The sequence below is a fragment of the Anomalospiza imberbis genome, chromosome 22 (assembly GCF_031753505.1).
Source record: "Anomalospiza imberbis isolate Cuckoo-Finch-1a 21T00152 chromosome 22, ASM3175350v1, whole genome shotgun sequence".
Taxonomy (NCBI): domain Eukaryota; kingdom Metazoa; phylum Chordata; class Aves; order Passeriformes; family Viduidae; genus Anomalospiza; species Anomalospiza imberbis.
In genome coordinates, this window is record NC_089702.1 from 7,905,285 (window position 1) to 7,919,327 (window position 14,043).

At 56.4% G+C, this 14,043-nt stretch overlaps 1 protein-coding gene across 1 annotated transcript in view; it reads right to left on the reverse strand.

Moving 5' to 3' along the window:
* R3HDM2 (R3H domain containing 2) overlaps positions 1-14,043 on the reverse strand; it is a 46,809-nt gene that overhangs the window by 3,541 nt on the left and 29,225 nt on the right. Inside the window, 13 exon segments of the mRNA XM_068212567.1 lie at positions 43-143; positions 226-370; positions 519-688; positions 1,390-1,490; positions 2,467-2,621; positions 2,941-3,176; positions 3,609-3,735; positions 4,288-4,530; positions 5,096-5,185; positions 7,779-7,858; positions 7,861-7,935; positions 11,261-11,493; positions 13,310-13,341. Coding sequence (XP_068068668.1) covers positions 43-143; positions 226-370; positions 519-688; positions 1,390-1,490; positions 2,467-2,621; positions 2,941-3,176; positions 3,609-3,735; positions 4,288-4,530; positions 5,096-5,185; positions 7,779-7,858; positions 7,861-7,935; positions 11,261-11,493; positions 13,310-13,341 — 1,788 coding nt within the window.

Consider the following 14,043-nt stretch of genomic DNA (forward strand, 5'->3'; position numbering starts at 1 on the left):
CCCACAGAGGGGCTGGGGAAGGGAGGCCTGGCCTGGCTGTACCTGGTGTCCTGTGTAGCTGGGCTGGTTGTGGAGCAGCGGCGGGGGACACAGGGACAGGTTGTACTGCAGAGGTTGGCCCAGCAGCGAGTACCTCCCATCACCTGCACAAGGAACCTGAGTCGGTGGGGATCCCAGGAAACATCACAGCATTCCCTGGGCTGTCCCCACAGGCCTTCCCCTTACCTTGTGCCGGGCCCATGGGCCGGGGGAACTGTGTGAGGACGGGGAGGGGGCTCAGCCCCGTGCACACACTGTTGAGGTTGGTGACGGGCGACGGCGTCGGGGACTGGGTGGGGGACGTGATGGGGCTGTTCAGCTGGGTGCTGGCCTGGGGGAGGGACAGTGTCAGACACCCCCAGTGCTTGTGACCGCTCCCACGCCCACCCTAACCCCGTGGGGTGACCCCCCCAGCCATCACCCAGCCCACCCCCAAGGCTGAGCTGCCTCGTCCCAGTCCCTCCCAGTCCCCCCAGTACCTGAGCACTGGTGTCGGGGTTGTAGAGGTCTCCTGGCTTCTGCCCCCGTTGCTCCAGGCTGTAGTACTTACAGTGGCTCCACTGCACCACGGGGGGGTTTTGGGGGGCCTGAGGGCCGTTGGGGACATTCAGCTGCATCACCACCACACCAGGGCCTGACGGGGACACCCCTGGGGACAGACACAGGCGTGTATGGCCCAGGCTCTGCTGCTGTGGGACACAGGGCACCTGCCTGTCCCTGCTGCTGCTGCACATACTTCCACACAATCCCACTCTGGACCCTCTCCTCTGCCACTCATGACTTTTCCAGGCTGGAAAAACCCCACCAGGACCCTCTGGGGATTCCTCTCTAATAGCAAAGGTTACATCTGGGAGTGATGATGTTTAATCCAGGAGAAATGGGAGCACAGGGGCCAAGCTGAGGGATGGCAGGTCAGTGACCGCTCTGAGCATCTCCACAAAACTCCAGGCAAAGGCTCCAAGCATGGATCCAGGTACAGAACTCCAGGATCCTGCAGCTCACTAGGTCCAGACCTCCATCTCCACCATCCCAGTTCAGCTTCTGCACCAGCTCACTCCCAGCAGCGACAGGGAGCAGGAATCCCCAGCCTCCCCATCTGCAGCTCTTCCCTCTCTCACCAATCCACAGCCCACCCAGCTCCCTCCAGCCCACTGCCCACCCTGGCAGGGAGATGCCAGGCACGAGGAATGCCAGTGCAACATCCTGATCATTCCCTGGGGTTCTCCCAGACGAAGGAATCCCCTTGCACAGAAGCTGCCAGACTTGGCTGTGAAGTGGCAGCTCCAGTGGGATCCAAACGCTGATCCCACCTCTGGAGTGGATGCCAGCCCTGCCCGTGGCCCCTGGTACCTGAATACTGCTGCTGCATCTGGGGGGGGCTGCAGGGCGCCGGGGACTGCGGCATCTGGTACTGCTCGGAGCCAGGAGGCTGCAGGAACCCCACGGATGGGCTGTGGAGCAGAGAGGGCTCAGGTGAGGATGGGGATGGGGACGAAGAGCCAGGGCATCTGCACAGGTTATTCCCAGCTATTACTGTCACTGCTTTTAATGAAAGGATGGGGCTGGTTTTGGGCTAAGAACGATTTATTGCTCATATAAACATCAGTCTCAGGGGCTGTGAGATTTTAAAGGAGCAAGCAGCCAGCCATAGCTCAAGAGTAGTCACAAGTTTCTTTGTTACAAAGTAATACAGAACTTTCTAAACTAATAGACAGTTGTTACAGGATTTATTTTGTTTTTCTAACCTATCACCTTTGTTTACTTCTGCTGCATTGTGGATACTTTTGTCTAATGGGCTTTTAACTCACACACACACACCTGCTTCTGTTATAACTTCTAAACTTTTGGTTTATTCTACACAACCACACCCCTACACTATAAACCCTTCACCATCTTATCAATGCAGTTCCTCACTTACTTAAGGCATATTCTTACTTACAACTATAGAAACATAAGTTTATGATTTTTCTGCTTAATGTCTGTGTATTGTATTTTTATATAAATCTAAGGCTGCAAATCAAACCCTTCTGTGACTGTGGAAGTTTCTATTTTTGATTCCCACACCCAGCTCCCTCTTTTCTGGGATGGCTGAACACACAGGAGCCTCTGGAGAGGGCTGGGCACACAGGAGCTTGACACACTTGTGGGTCAGGAAGCCCTGACCAAGGGAGCCAGGGATGGATAAGCTCAGGGAGGAGCAGCACTTGTGGTACCCACCCACCTCCAACCACAGGAGCAGAGTGCTCCATGCTCACAACAGGATCATCATGGAGCCACCAAACAGAATCACAGAACCTCCCGAGTTGGAAGGGACCCACAAGGATCATCAAGGCTGACTCCTGGCCTTGACAGGACACCCCCAAAACCCACACTGTGGGCACAGCACCCCTTTCTCCCCCAGGCAGGCCAGAGCTGCTGGAGCTTTACCTGGTGCCATTCTGCTGGGCAGTGGGGATGACACTGTAGTAGATGGGGACCCCTCCAGCCTGGAGTCCCCCCTGCACAGACTGGCTGGCTGGCACAAGCACTGGCTGCTGGAAGGGCTGCTGGACCACGTTCTGGGACTCACTGGCCATGGGAACCTGGGCAGGGAGGAAAGCAGCAGGTAACAGGTAACAAAGCAGGGGAATCTGGCCCCAGGAGACACCAGCAGGGTGAAGAGATTCCAGGTGTTTTTTTCCTTACAGCCCAGAGCAACCTCACCCAGGCACAGCCCCTCCCAGAGATTCTCCCAGTCCTGCTCCAGATGTGTCCCACAGATCCCCACATGGGTGTGCCCTCCCCAGGCTGGCAGGCATGCCCTGTGAGCAAATCCCCACCTCTGGCTCCATCCCTCGGGCACATCCTGCCCAGCCAGGGCCCCCTCCCAGCACCCCACAGTGGGGAGCAGCAGATGCCCACCTGGTACGAAGGCAGCGGCGTGTACTGGACCATCAGACCTTGCATCTGGCTCCCCATCCCACTCCTCTGGCTGCTGAGGAGCCCGGGGGGCTGTGCCTGCTGCACCCCCATCACGCTCTGCATCTGGCCCCCCATGTTGTTCCTCTGGCTATTGAGGAGCCCGGGGGGCTGCGCCTGCTGCACCCCCACCACACCTTGGTATGTTTGCTGCTGGTTGGACATCATTGGCTGTAAACCTGCCAGAACAGGGTTTTAATGGAGTAGCTTCCCAGGTGGACACAGGAAACAGCCCCAGATTTAAGATTTAGGGAATCAAATCTTGCCTCTGTCCCCACCTCCTGCTAAATAGTGGGGAAAGGGCTTCCCTTGGAGCAGATGTAAACACACCCAAGGGAAGCTCCCGGCTTTAAATTCTCCTGGCGGCCCCTCACTGGGGCTTAAATCCATCTCATCCCCTCCCACAGCAAGCTCAGAGGAGAGGGAGGGGAAGGACACAACACCTCTGCAGACAGAGGCATCCCAACTTCCCAGCCAAGAGGCAGCTCCAGCAAAGAGTGGGAGACAGGCAAGAGCGACCTGGCCCCAGGCAGAGCACGGGAGATCTCTGGAGCCAACAAAAGCAGCAGGAAAGGGAAAGCTGCCCCCTTCCCCCCTTTGCACCCCCTTACCTGGCTGCTGGGACTGCTGGGGGAGCTGCTGCGGGCGCTGGGAGCTGTAGGCCACTGGGTGACTGAGGGGTCGGTATTGCTGGCTGGAGTTCGGGTACTGCCCGGGGGGGTAGTAAGAAACCTGAATCTATCAGGGGCAAGAAAACCCAGAGGTGAGAACACAGGAGGGAGCAGGACCAAGAAAGCTGGTCCCCCAGGACCAGTTTTCTCTCTCACCTGGCCTGGCTTCTGCCGAAGGGAACCACCCAGGGCTTTGGCTCTGGCCAGCTGATGGCTCCTCGGGGAACCCTTCCCGCGCCTCCCAGCCTCCTCATCCAAGCCTGTCCCAGCACAGTAGTGCAAGAGCAAAGTAGGCACAACTCTCCTCACAGCTCAGGGGACAATCCTAGAGGTCATAAAGCCCTGCAGGACCCCAAAGAGAGCTTAGAGGTGGCAGCCCTGAGTCCGGCCACTGTCCCTCCCCACCGCTGGGAGCCAGGAGTGGCCCGGGGTGTCGCAGAAAGGAGCCTCGTGGGCTCAGCGGGACACGGGGATCATCCTGTGCCTAACAGGGGAGCGTGAGACCCAGAGCCTGGACCCCCTGGATGGATCCATCACCAACTAGCAGCAGAAAAAGAGGGACCCACTCCCCAGCAGCCCCCGGCCTGCCAGCTCTGGGGATGTCCCCTCGTGTCCTTACTTGCTGGGGAGGCTGAATGTAGCCCTGGGGCTGCAGCACCTGCTGAGTGGGGGCCGTGTGCCCCGAGGCAGAGTAGCTGGAGGTGGGAATGGGCTGCCCAGGGGTTGCCATGATGAATCCTGTCTGCTGAGGGTGCTGGGAGATGAGGGATGACTGGAACATCGCCGAGGAAGGATCCGGGGCTTCCGTCGAGCCCTGTCGGCTGAGGCTGATCTGCCCGAAGGGGCTGCTGAGCTCGTCGGCCTGGAGTGGGATAAGGGGGAGGATGGAGGAGGATGGCACGTGGGACAAGAGCAGTAGGACACAGCTCTGCTGGTAAATGCAGACCCCTTCTCCTGCTCTGGGAGAAGCCCCCACACATGAGCCACAGACCCAGAGCAGGACAGGGGGGACATGCGAGCTGAGGGGGCCAAACGCTCAGCAGACGTTGGGTTCACGTGGGGTCCCACGCAGGCAGAGGTGACTCCAGCCCAGCGGCCACATCCATGGGGGACACCACTCCCAAAAGATCCCCGTGGAGACAACACAGGGGCTTGGCTGAGCCCACAGGGCAGCCACGGCCCCCAGACCCCAGCACTGAGCACAAGCATTGCTGGGGAGCTCTGGGCTTGGAATTTGCTCTTCCCGGGCTCTTTCCAAGGCCACCACTCCAGCAGTGGCGGGTCCCGTGGCCTCAGGCATCGCAGGGCTCGTGAATCCCAACCCCAGGGGGTCGGCGTTCGAGACATACCTGATCAGCACAAGCTCACACAACACAAACACAGCACAGAGCACAACAGACAGTGCAGAAGAGGAACTGGGTTTATACCAGGTTGTACTGCTGGGGTGGAGAGACTGGCAAGAGGACTTGGGGGCAGGAGCTTGGAGAGTACGGAACAGGCTGCAGCGCCGGGACCGGCTACGACCAGCAGAGAAGGGAATGGAGAGAGATCGGGGGAAAGGAGGGAGGAAAAGGAGAGGAAAGGGAGAGATTGGGGGGAAGGAGGGAGGAAAAGGAGAAGGGAAGGGAGAGATTGGGGGGAAGGAGGAGGAAAGGAGAAGGGAAGGGAGAGATTGGGGGGAAGGAGGGAGGAAAAGGAGAAGGAAAGGGAGAGATTGGGGGAAGGAGGGAGGAAAAGGAGAAGGAAAGGGAGAGATTGGGGGGAAGGAGGGAGGAAAAGGAGAAGGAAAGGGAGAGATTGGGGGGAAGGAGGAGGAAAAGGAGAAGGAAAGGAAGGGAGGAAGGAGAAGAAGAGAGGAAAGGGGGCGAAAGGAAGGAAGGAAAGGAAGGAAAGGAAGGAAAGGAAGGAAAGGAAGGAAAGGAAGGAAAGGAAGGAAAGGAAGGAAAGGAAGGAAAGGAAGGAAAGGAAGGAAAGGAAGAAAGGAAGGAAAGGAAGGAAGGAAAGGAAGGAAAGGAAGGAAAGGAAGGAAAGGAAGGAAAGGAAGGAAAGGAAGGAAAGGAAGGAAGGAAGAAGGAAGGAAAGGAAGGAAAGGAAGGAAAGGAAGGAAGGAGAGAAAGAAGGAACAACAAGGTTAGTCAAGTGAGCCAACTGCAAACACAGAGGGGTGTTGCAGGGAGCTGGGAAGCACAGAAACCATTCCAGGGCAGCATCCATCCCATCAGGCACAGCCCAGCTGGAGGCTCTGAGGAGCTGGGGAGGGTGAGTTGCTTTGGGGCTTGCCTGGCAGGAAGAGTGACACGAGTTCAGCAGGGCCAGCAGCAGCACGAGAGCCACATCTCCCAGCACTGCCCTCGTGTCTCTCCTGTTTCCAGCATTCCCTACAGTGCTCCTCGGCCATTCCTGTACACTCACCTTCCACAGGGACCCCTACTTTGTCACCTGGAGCACTTTATGACAGCCCCTCACTAAAACCCACACACTGTGCTTTGGGCACCAATGGTCAGCACTGGCTGAGGGGTTTGATCCTTTGATTTGACCTTTGGTGACACAGAAGGGACGTGGACATGGGGATGGTGCCTTTCCAGACCCTTCACCAACAGTCAAACAACCTGAAATCAGTTTTTCCAGGCCTAAACCCTTGGATGAGACAGTAGAAGATACAAACTGAAACCCCAGCACAACCCAGTGATCCTGCCTGAGATCCCACCCAGGGACTCTGCTATTCCAGCTCCAGACAGACACCCCAGCTCATTCCTTGAGGCCCAGAATCCTCCACAAACAGATCCACAACCCTGGAGCCACTCCAGGGCCCAAGAACCACCAGCTCCCCCTTCTCCTAAAGCTGGGAACAGCCACCAAGGAGCTGCTCCTGTTACCTGCAGTAAAAGCTTTTCCAGGAGGTTCTTCCCTCCTCTCAGTCCAGTCTAGTGAAAACACTGAGAACCATGGAACTGCCCAGGTTGGAAGGGACCTCAGAAAAACACCTGGTCCAACTTTTCATGGGGAAGGAAGCCTTGGTATGATTATCCAGCAACCTCCCTGCTCTGCTCCACCTTGAACCCCTCCAGTGTAACTCCAGCAGCTCTTTGCTGTAGAGTGAGTCCAAGGTGATGCCAGAGGATCCCTATGGAGCCCCTGAGCAGGCTGAGATCCAGCACCAACAAGGCACAGGAAGGTGCCAGGGATACCCCCACACCACACGAATTTGCTCCCCAAATCCTGCACTGGGATGGTTCCCACTCCTGCAGCAGGACAGGGCTGGGCTGTGGGTGGGCACAGCCTCAGGAGCACAACAAGTGCACAGGAATGTCACCCACGGGGGCTTCCTGGAGGGTTCCAGCCCTGGAAAGAGCCCAGCAGGCTGTGGGACATGGAGCATCCCTTGGCTTTAACTCAGGGAGGGATGGTGTGGAGAGCACAGCCGGCGTTGCTCCAGGTCTGCCTCCCCCAGGACTTCAGAACACCAGTCCTGGGGAGCTCAACTCCAACCCCATTCAGGCTGGTTCTGAGGGGAACTGGTTCCAGTTTGCCACTCATCTGAGGGCTACAGATCCTTTTCCAGGGATGCTGCTGGCTCAGCAGAGCTGGGAATGTGGGACATCCCACAGAATCCCTCAGGCACAGCAAAGCCAAACCTTCTCCTGCTCTGCCACAGCGGGACAGAGTGTGGGCACCCCCAAACCCCAGGTGTGAGCCCAGAGCACCCAGAGCTGGTGCCAGAGCACCAGAGCATCAAAGAAGTTTTTATCATACGAGAGAGAGAGGCAGGAAATGAATTCACAGAGAGTTCTCGAAATCTCACAGAGATAGTGGATGAAGGTATAGACATGGAGGAAGGTTTTGAATTAAGACCTTGGAACAGCTGAGACTTTTTTTGAACAATGAATCATAATTGCTATCAGATACAACTTCTGCCCTTTGAACAGACTGGACTTTCACAGCATTAAAATTGCTGTGCTGTAACGCAGCAATGCTTAACGTGGGCAAAAAAGAAGCTTTAAGCAAGTAATATTAGATAATATTAATAACAGATATATTCTAGTACAGCTGTGAAACGCAAGGGATTCCTCTGCCCTGCCTCCCCCGCCACGTGTGCCCTGTGGGACTCACCTGGGACATCATGGGGCTGCTCATGGCCGGCTGCTGCTGGGCTGGGGGGAGGCCGGGGGCCTGCGGGGGCGGCTGCGGGGCGAGCAGGGCAGGAGGCCACGGCTGGGCTGCGAGGATGGGGACTGGCTGCAGGCCTCAGGGGCACCTAGCACCAAACCTGGAACAGAGAGAGGCATGGAGGGCTGGGATCCAGGAGAAAAGGGGAGATCCTGTCACTCCTGGAGCTTCCACGGGGACAAACAGGCAGAGTTTGGCTCTGCTCACAGCAAAGCAAGGTGATGACACTCCAGTGGGTTGTACCTCCCTCCTCTCCAGGGCCAGGTGCACACACTGACCCTCCAAAGATCCCTGGGATCTCCTCCTCTGCCCCACATGCAGGGGAGAGGAATCTGGCTGCCAACAGCAGCACCTGCCTGGTGGAGGCTCTTCACCAGGGATCCCAAAACCAGGAGCTGCCAGGACCATGAGTCTGTGGGAAGGAGCTGGAGAGCTGCTCCAGTCCCAGCTCAGCTCTGGGCACCAACACTGTCATGACCTGCCTGAGCAGAGGGGAGTGGGGAGATCCCATTCCAGAGCCTCACAGAGCCCCTTTGCTCCCAGGAAAAGGCTGAGAGGTGGCAGGCTGAAAGCAATTCCTCCCCAAGGCAGGAAAAGCTGGGAAGGAGCACAATCCACACTGCTGGCACCCAGCTGGGAAGTGTCTCCTCAGTATTCTGGTCTTACTTGCAGAAAAGGGCTGTGCAACTATTGCTCAATGCCCAGTAGCTGCTGTTTAACCAACTCTGCCTCTGATCTCCCACATTTCCACAGCTGATCTCCAGGGATTCTGCTGAGGAGCTCTGGCAGCAGCCACACGCTGCAAAGGAGGGACTATGCCACTGCCAGCTGCTCAGGGACTGGATGAGCAAAGAGCCCCGAGTCCCAAGCACTTCCACCCCCATGGAATAAACATGAGGATGTGGAAGAAGGTGGGCTTGGTGGTTTTTTCCCTCAAGTGACAATTCATTTGCATTTTTTCCCCCTTTCTCCTAAGATCTTTCTAATCACTTGCCATTACATAAAGCCTGGAAGAAACTGTTCTGATCCCAGGGGGGACCCGGAGGGAACATTACAGGAAGAGCCAAAAAGCAGCTTCTCTCTCACTCTGCCCAGCACACCCTGGGACACATCTCCAAGTGCTCCCAGCACTCCATGAATCAGTCCTGGAGGTGCTGCAACTCCCAGAGTGAGCACAGGGCTGGGGATGGGAAGAGGATCCCAGGAGGCACCGTGGGCACCTCTGAACTGGGAGATGAAGGTGTGGTTTCAAAGCCAGGCTGGCACTGGATCCAGCCCTGAAAGGATTCTTGTTATTGCCTACAAGCACCAATCTGCCTCTCCTGCCCATAAAAATGATGGTTCCCAAGGGCTTGGGACCTGCTGCTGACCAGTGGGAACAGAGGACAGTGGGGTAACAGCAGGTTCTGCTCACTGACACCACACAGCTACCCCACGGCTCCTCAGCTGCCCTGGGATTAAATTAAAAAGGAGCAAAACCTGGGCTGCCTCCTCCACAAACACCTCTCAGGTGTTTCAACCAAGCAGCTGGCTGAAAAGAAAGGATTCTGCTCCTCCCTGACAGAGAGGAGGTGTCCTGGATGTGCCCACCCTGCACACACATCCCTTGGGAAGCTGCTGCCAGAGCAGGCCACCTGTGACACCCCAGGGTGTGCATGGGCCGTGCTCTGTGGTACCTGGATGGACAAGGAAGGACTGAGCTGAAGCAGCAGAGACACCTGGGATCCTAATTCCCTTTGGCTTCAGCCAAATTCCCCATGGCTCCCAGCAGCTCTGGAGCTCAAGCTGCTGTTTGCTCCCAGGAGTTCAGTGAATCACTGAGAGAACATCGTGGGCAGATCCCAATTACAGAGTCTTTGACAAGGTGACTGCATGTCTGATGAGACTAATGAGAGACACTTTTCCTGGCCCTCGTCCTTGGAAAGAAAGACACAGTGCCAGGAGGTTCATCCTGAGGATCCTCAGGGCTGGGAGAGATTCTGGGAGCAGAAGGGAACAGCAACACAACTTGGGGCACAGCAGAGGAGAGAAAACACAACCTGGGAGTTTGAGCTGCAGGGGCAGCTCTGTCCTTTGCCCCAGGTAACTCTGCTGAAGGGCTGGGAAGGTGATGGTGAGTTCTGAAGAAGTGGGTGATGAACCAGGTGGCACACCCAGATGGCACATCCACGCCAGGGTACTGAGATCCTGGTGCCACCCACGTCCTGTTTTAACCAGAGCATCACAAATCCCAGTTCCCCAACCCTAAACCTTTCTGCCAGGTGTCCTTTGGCAGAGAAAGGGCTCCAGTTCCCCAACCCTAAATCTGTCTGCCAGGTGTCCTTTGGTAGGGAAAGAGCTCCAGCCCCTCACCCAAAATCTGTCTACCAGGTGTCCTTTGGTAGGGAAAGGACTCCAGTTCCCCAACCCTAAATCTGCCAGGTGTCCTTTGGTAGGAAAGAGCTCCAGCCCCTCAACCCAAAATCTGTCTGCCAGGTGTCCTTTGGTAGGGAAAGGGCTCCAGTTCTCCAACCCAAAATCTGTCAGTCATGGTGACAGACTGGAGATGATGGAGACAGTCAGGGGCCCCTTGGTAGGGGAAGAGTTCCAGTTCCCCAACCCAAAATCTGTCTGCCAGGTGCCCTTTGGCAGAGAAAGAGTTCCAGTTCCTCAACCCAAAATCTGTCAGTCCTGGTGACAGACTTGAAACAATCAGGTGCCCTTTGGTAGAGAAAGAGCTCCAGTTCCCCAACCCTAAACCTGTCTGCCAGGTATCCTTTGTCAGAGAAAGGGCTCCAGTTCCTCAGCCCTAAAATCTGTCTTGGTGACATACGTGAGACAGTCAGGTGTCCTTTGGCAGTGAAAGAGCTACAGGTCCTCAGCCCAAAATCTGTCAGTCTTAGTGACAGACTTGAGACAACCAGGTGTCCTTCGGTAGGGAAAGGGCTCCAGCCCAAAATCTGTCAGGTGTCCTTTGTCAGAAAAAGGGCTCCAGTTCCCCAACCCTAAACCTGCCTGCCAGGTGCCCTTTGGCAGGGAAAGGGCTCCAGTTCCCCATCCCTAAATCTGCCTGCCAGGAGCCCTTTGGCAGGGAAAGGGCTCCAGTTCCCCAACCCTAAACCTGGCTGCCAGGTGCCCTTTGGCAGAGAAAGGGCTCCAGTTCCCCATCCCTAAACCTGGCTGCCAGGTGTCCTTTGGCAGAGAAAGGGCTCCAGTTCCCCATCCCTAAACCTGCCTGCCAGGTGTCCTTTGGCAGGGAAAAGGCTCCAGTTCCCCATCCCTAAACCTTTCTGCCAGGTGCCCTTTGGTGGGGAAAAGGCTCCAGTTCCCCATCCCTAAACTTTTCTGCCAGGTGCCCTTTGGCAGGGAAAAGGCTCCAGTTCCCCAACCCTAAATCTGCCTGCCAGGTGCCCTTTGGCACCTGCCTGGCAGCAGCAGCGCCGTACCTGCCCGTGAGGTCCTGCTGGCAGTGCTGCCCTTGCTGCTCCCGATGCTGTCCCCCCGGGTCAGGATGGAGATGCCACTGAAGCTGCTGGCTTTGGTGACAGGTGGCCTCAGGCTGCGGATGGAGCCGTCCGAGTCCGTGCTGCTCCAGGGCCGTGGCTCCAGGGATTTGATCTCGCTCTCGGTGCTGCTCTGGCGGCTGCCCGAGGCCCGGCTCAGCCCGTCCCGGGTGCCCCTGCAGAGACCAGAGGAGTCAAACTGGGCTCCAGTGAAGGGACAGCAGCAGAGCTGCTGGTGCTGCACCAGTGCACCCAGTGTGGGGTGCTGGGGACAGTCAGCAGCTGGGTTTGGGACCCTTTTGGGGGGTGCAGGGGGAGTCTGACAGCAAAAACCTCCCTGAGGCACAGCTTTTTGTGCTGACCCAGCCACTGTGGTGACAGGCAGGTCCTGGCCCCTTCCCCAGCCTGGAAGAGACCCCAGCAGGGTCACAAAAAGATCCTGTGCTGAAGACCTTCTCATCTCAGAACAGGGAGCTTTTAAAAGCCTGGAGACAAGGCTGATGGAGATCTTGGAGATCACTTCCCACTCCAGCCCTGCTGAGGATTTCTGCCCAGCTGGGCCTGCTCACCTGAGGTTGTGGCTGCCCCATCCCTGGAAGTGTCCAAGGCCAGGCTGGAAGGGGCTTGGAGCAATCTGGGCTAGTGGAAGGTGTCTCTGCCCGAGGCAGGGAGGTGGAAAGGGATGAGTTTTAAAGTCCTGTGCAACCCACACCATTCCAGGATTTTGGGATGTTGCTACTCCCAGAGCTCTGCCCTCACTGACCATCCTTCCATAGCCCAGCCAGCTCTGGCCACAGCAGGACTTGATGGGACCAGCAGTGAGCCTGGTCCACCAGCCCAGCTGGGAATGGGTACCCAGGCTTTCCCTGGGGAAGAGCTGCTGAGCCTGCCTCACAAAGAGAGGCTTGGAAGGAGCTCCTGAGGTGATGTCCTGGGATGCTGGGAGCATGTGAGAGCCAAAAATGCATCTCTTGGAAAGCAGAACAATGGTTGTCTCCAGAGAGCTCTAAATGGTCCTGAGGCCTCTCCCCTCTCTCATCCAGGGGAACCCCAAAGCAGATTAGCTGAGCTCCTCAGGGCCAGAGCAGCTCCCAAAGCTGCAGCTGCATCAGCAGTGAGGTTTTTGCTCCATTCTGGGGGAGTTTTACTCCAGCCCCACAGATCTGAGAACTGTCCTTGCTGTCCTGAGCAGCCCTGATGCAGGCAGACCCCAGGACACAGCCCCTGTGACTGTGCTGAGGACACCACATTTTCCAGAACAGCAGGAGAGGGACAAAGCTGCTCCTGCCTGGCTCAGATCCTCCTGTCCTGTCCCACACAGAGCTGCCCCTTCTCCAGAGCTTTGGCTGGGAGAGCAGAGCACAGCAGGGATGAGGCTGTGTCCCTTTTCCTCCCGTTCTTTGTCCCCACACCTCGGCAGCGGGGCCGTGCTGGGCGATTCCTCAGCCTCACTCCAGCCCTTTCATCCATGGGAAAACTGCTTAACAAGAAAATGCTGCTCAAACACATTCCCAGTGCCCTCAGCAGCTCCTGTGGCTCAGATGGAGCCTGAGACACTTCACTGTCATCATTAAGTCACTCAGCCTTGATAATCAGGGATTAGGGACAACCCTGCCTGATCCTAATGCTATCCTGGCACTGGATTTCCTATCTTTTTGAGGAATAACAGGTGGAATGGTTTGAAAACTGCTGGAATTCCTCCCTGCCATTCCCACCCTCCTTTTTTAATTGATGAATCAGCCAAAAAAAAAAGGACTCGAAACTGATGCTGCAAAGAAAACACCTTCAGTAACTCCACGAGCAGCTGTGAACAGGGGGATTCAGCATGACATGGCACAAAATAAATCACACAGAAATCCCTACAAATCTGCCTGTGCCTGCGAGAGCTACAAGCAAAGCATTCTGTGGAGAGCCTGACTTGAGGGAAAAGCAGCATTTTAGAGTCATGCAGGGCTTTGGAGACACTCCCAGGGGCTGCAGGGCAGCACTCACCTGCTGTCTGTGAGGTATCCGTTCTGGCCAGACTGAGAGCAGGAACATGGAGATGGGGAGGAAAGAAAAGAGAGACTTAGTAACTCTGAAAGAACAAACCCAGGTGATTCCAAAGGCTGGGGCTGGGGCACAGAGTGTGCTGAGGTGTGGTGTTGAGCCTTCTGCACACCAGCTCCCCGTGGATCTCCATCCAGGCTCTTTCCTGATCCCTGCGACCTCTCAAATCTGAGTCCTCAGCTCCCTCCTCCACTGAGGCAGCTTTGATGGTACCTTTGTCCATGTGACAACCAAGGCCAGGCATACAAAGAGGTTTTATGCTCTAAATGCAGCATTTGGAGCTGACTCCAGCTGGGAATGCCCTGGAGCAGCCTCTGAGCCAGATGTGAGTGTGGGACACTGCTCCAAGAACAGAGCAGGGATTTCAGGAAGCAATAACCAAGCTGGACACCTCATGAGACAGACAATAAACACCCTGCCCAAATTCCTCCTGGGAATGCCTAAATTCCTCCTGGGAAGGCCCAAATTCCTCCTGGGAAGGCCCAAATTCCCTCTGGGAATGCCCAAATTCCTCCTAGGAATGCCCAAATTCTTCCTGGGAATGCCCAAATTCTTCCTGGGAATGCCCAAACTCCTCCTGGGAATGCCCAAACTCCTCCTGGGAATGCCTAAATTCCTCTTGGGAAGGCCCAAATTCCTCCTGGGAAGGCCCAAATTCCCTCTGGGAATGCCCAAAT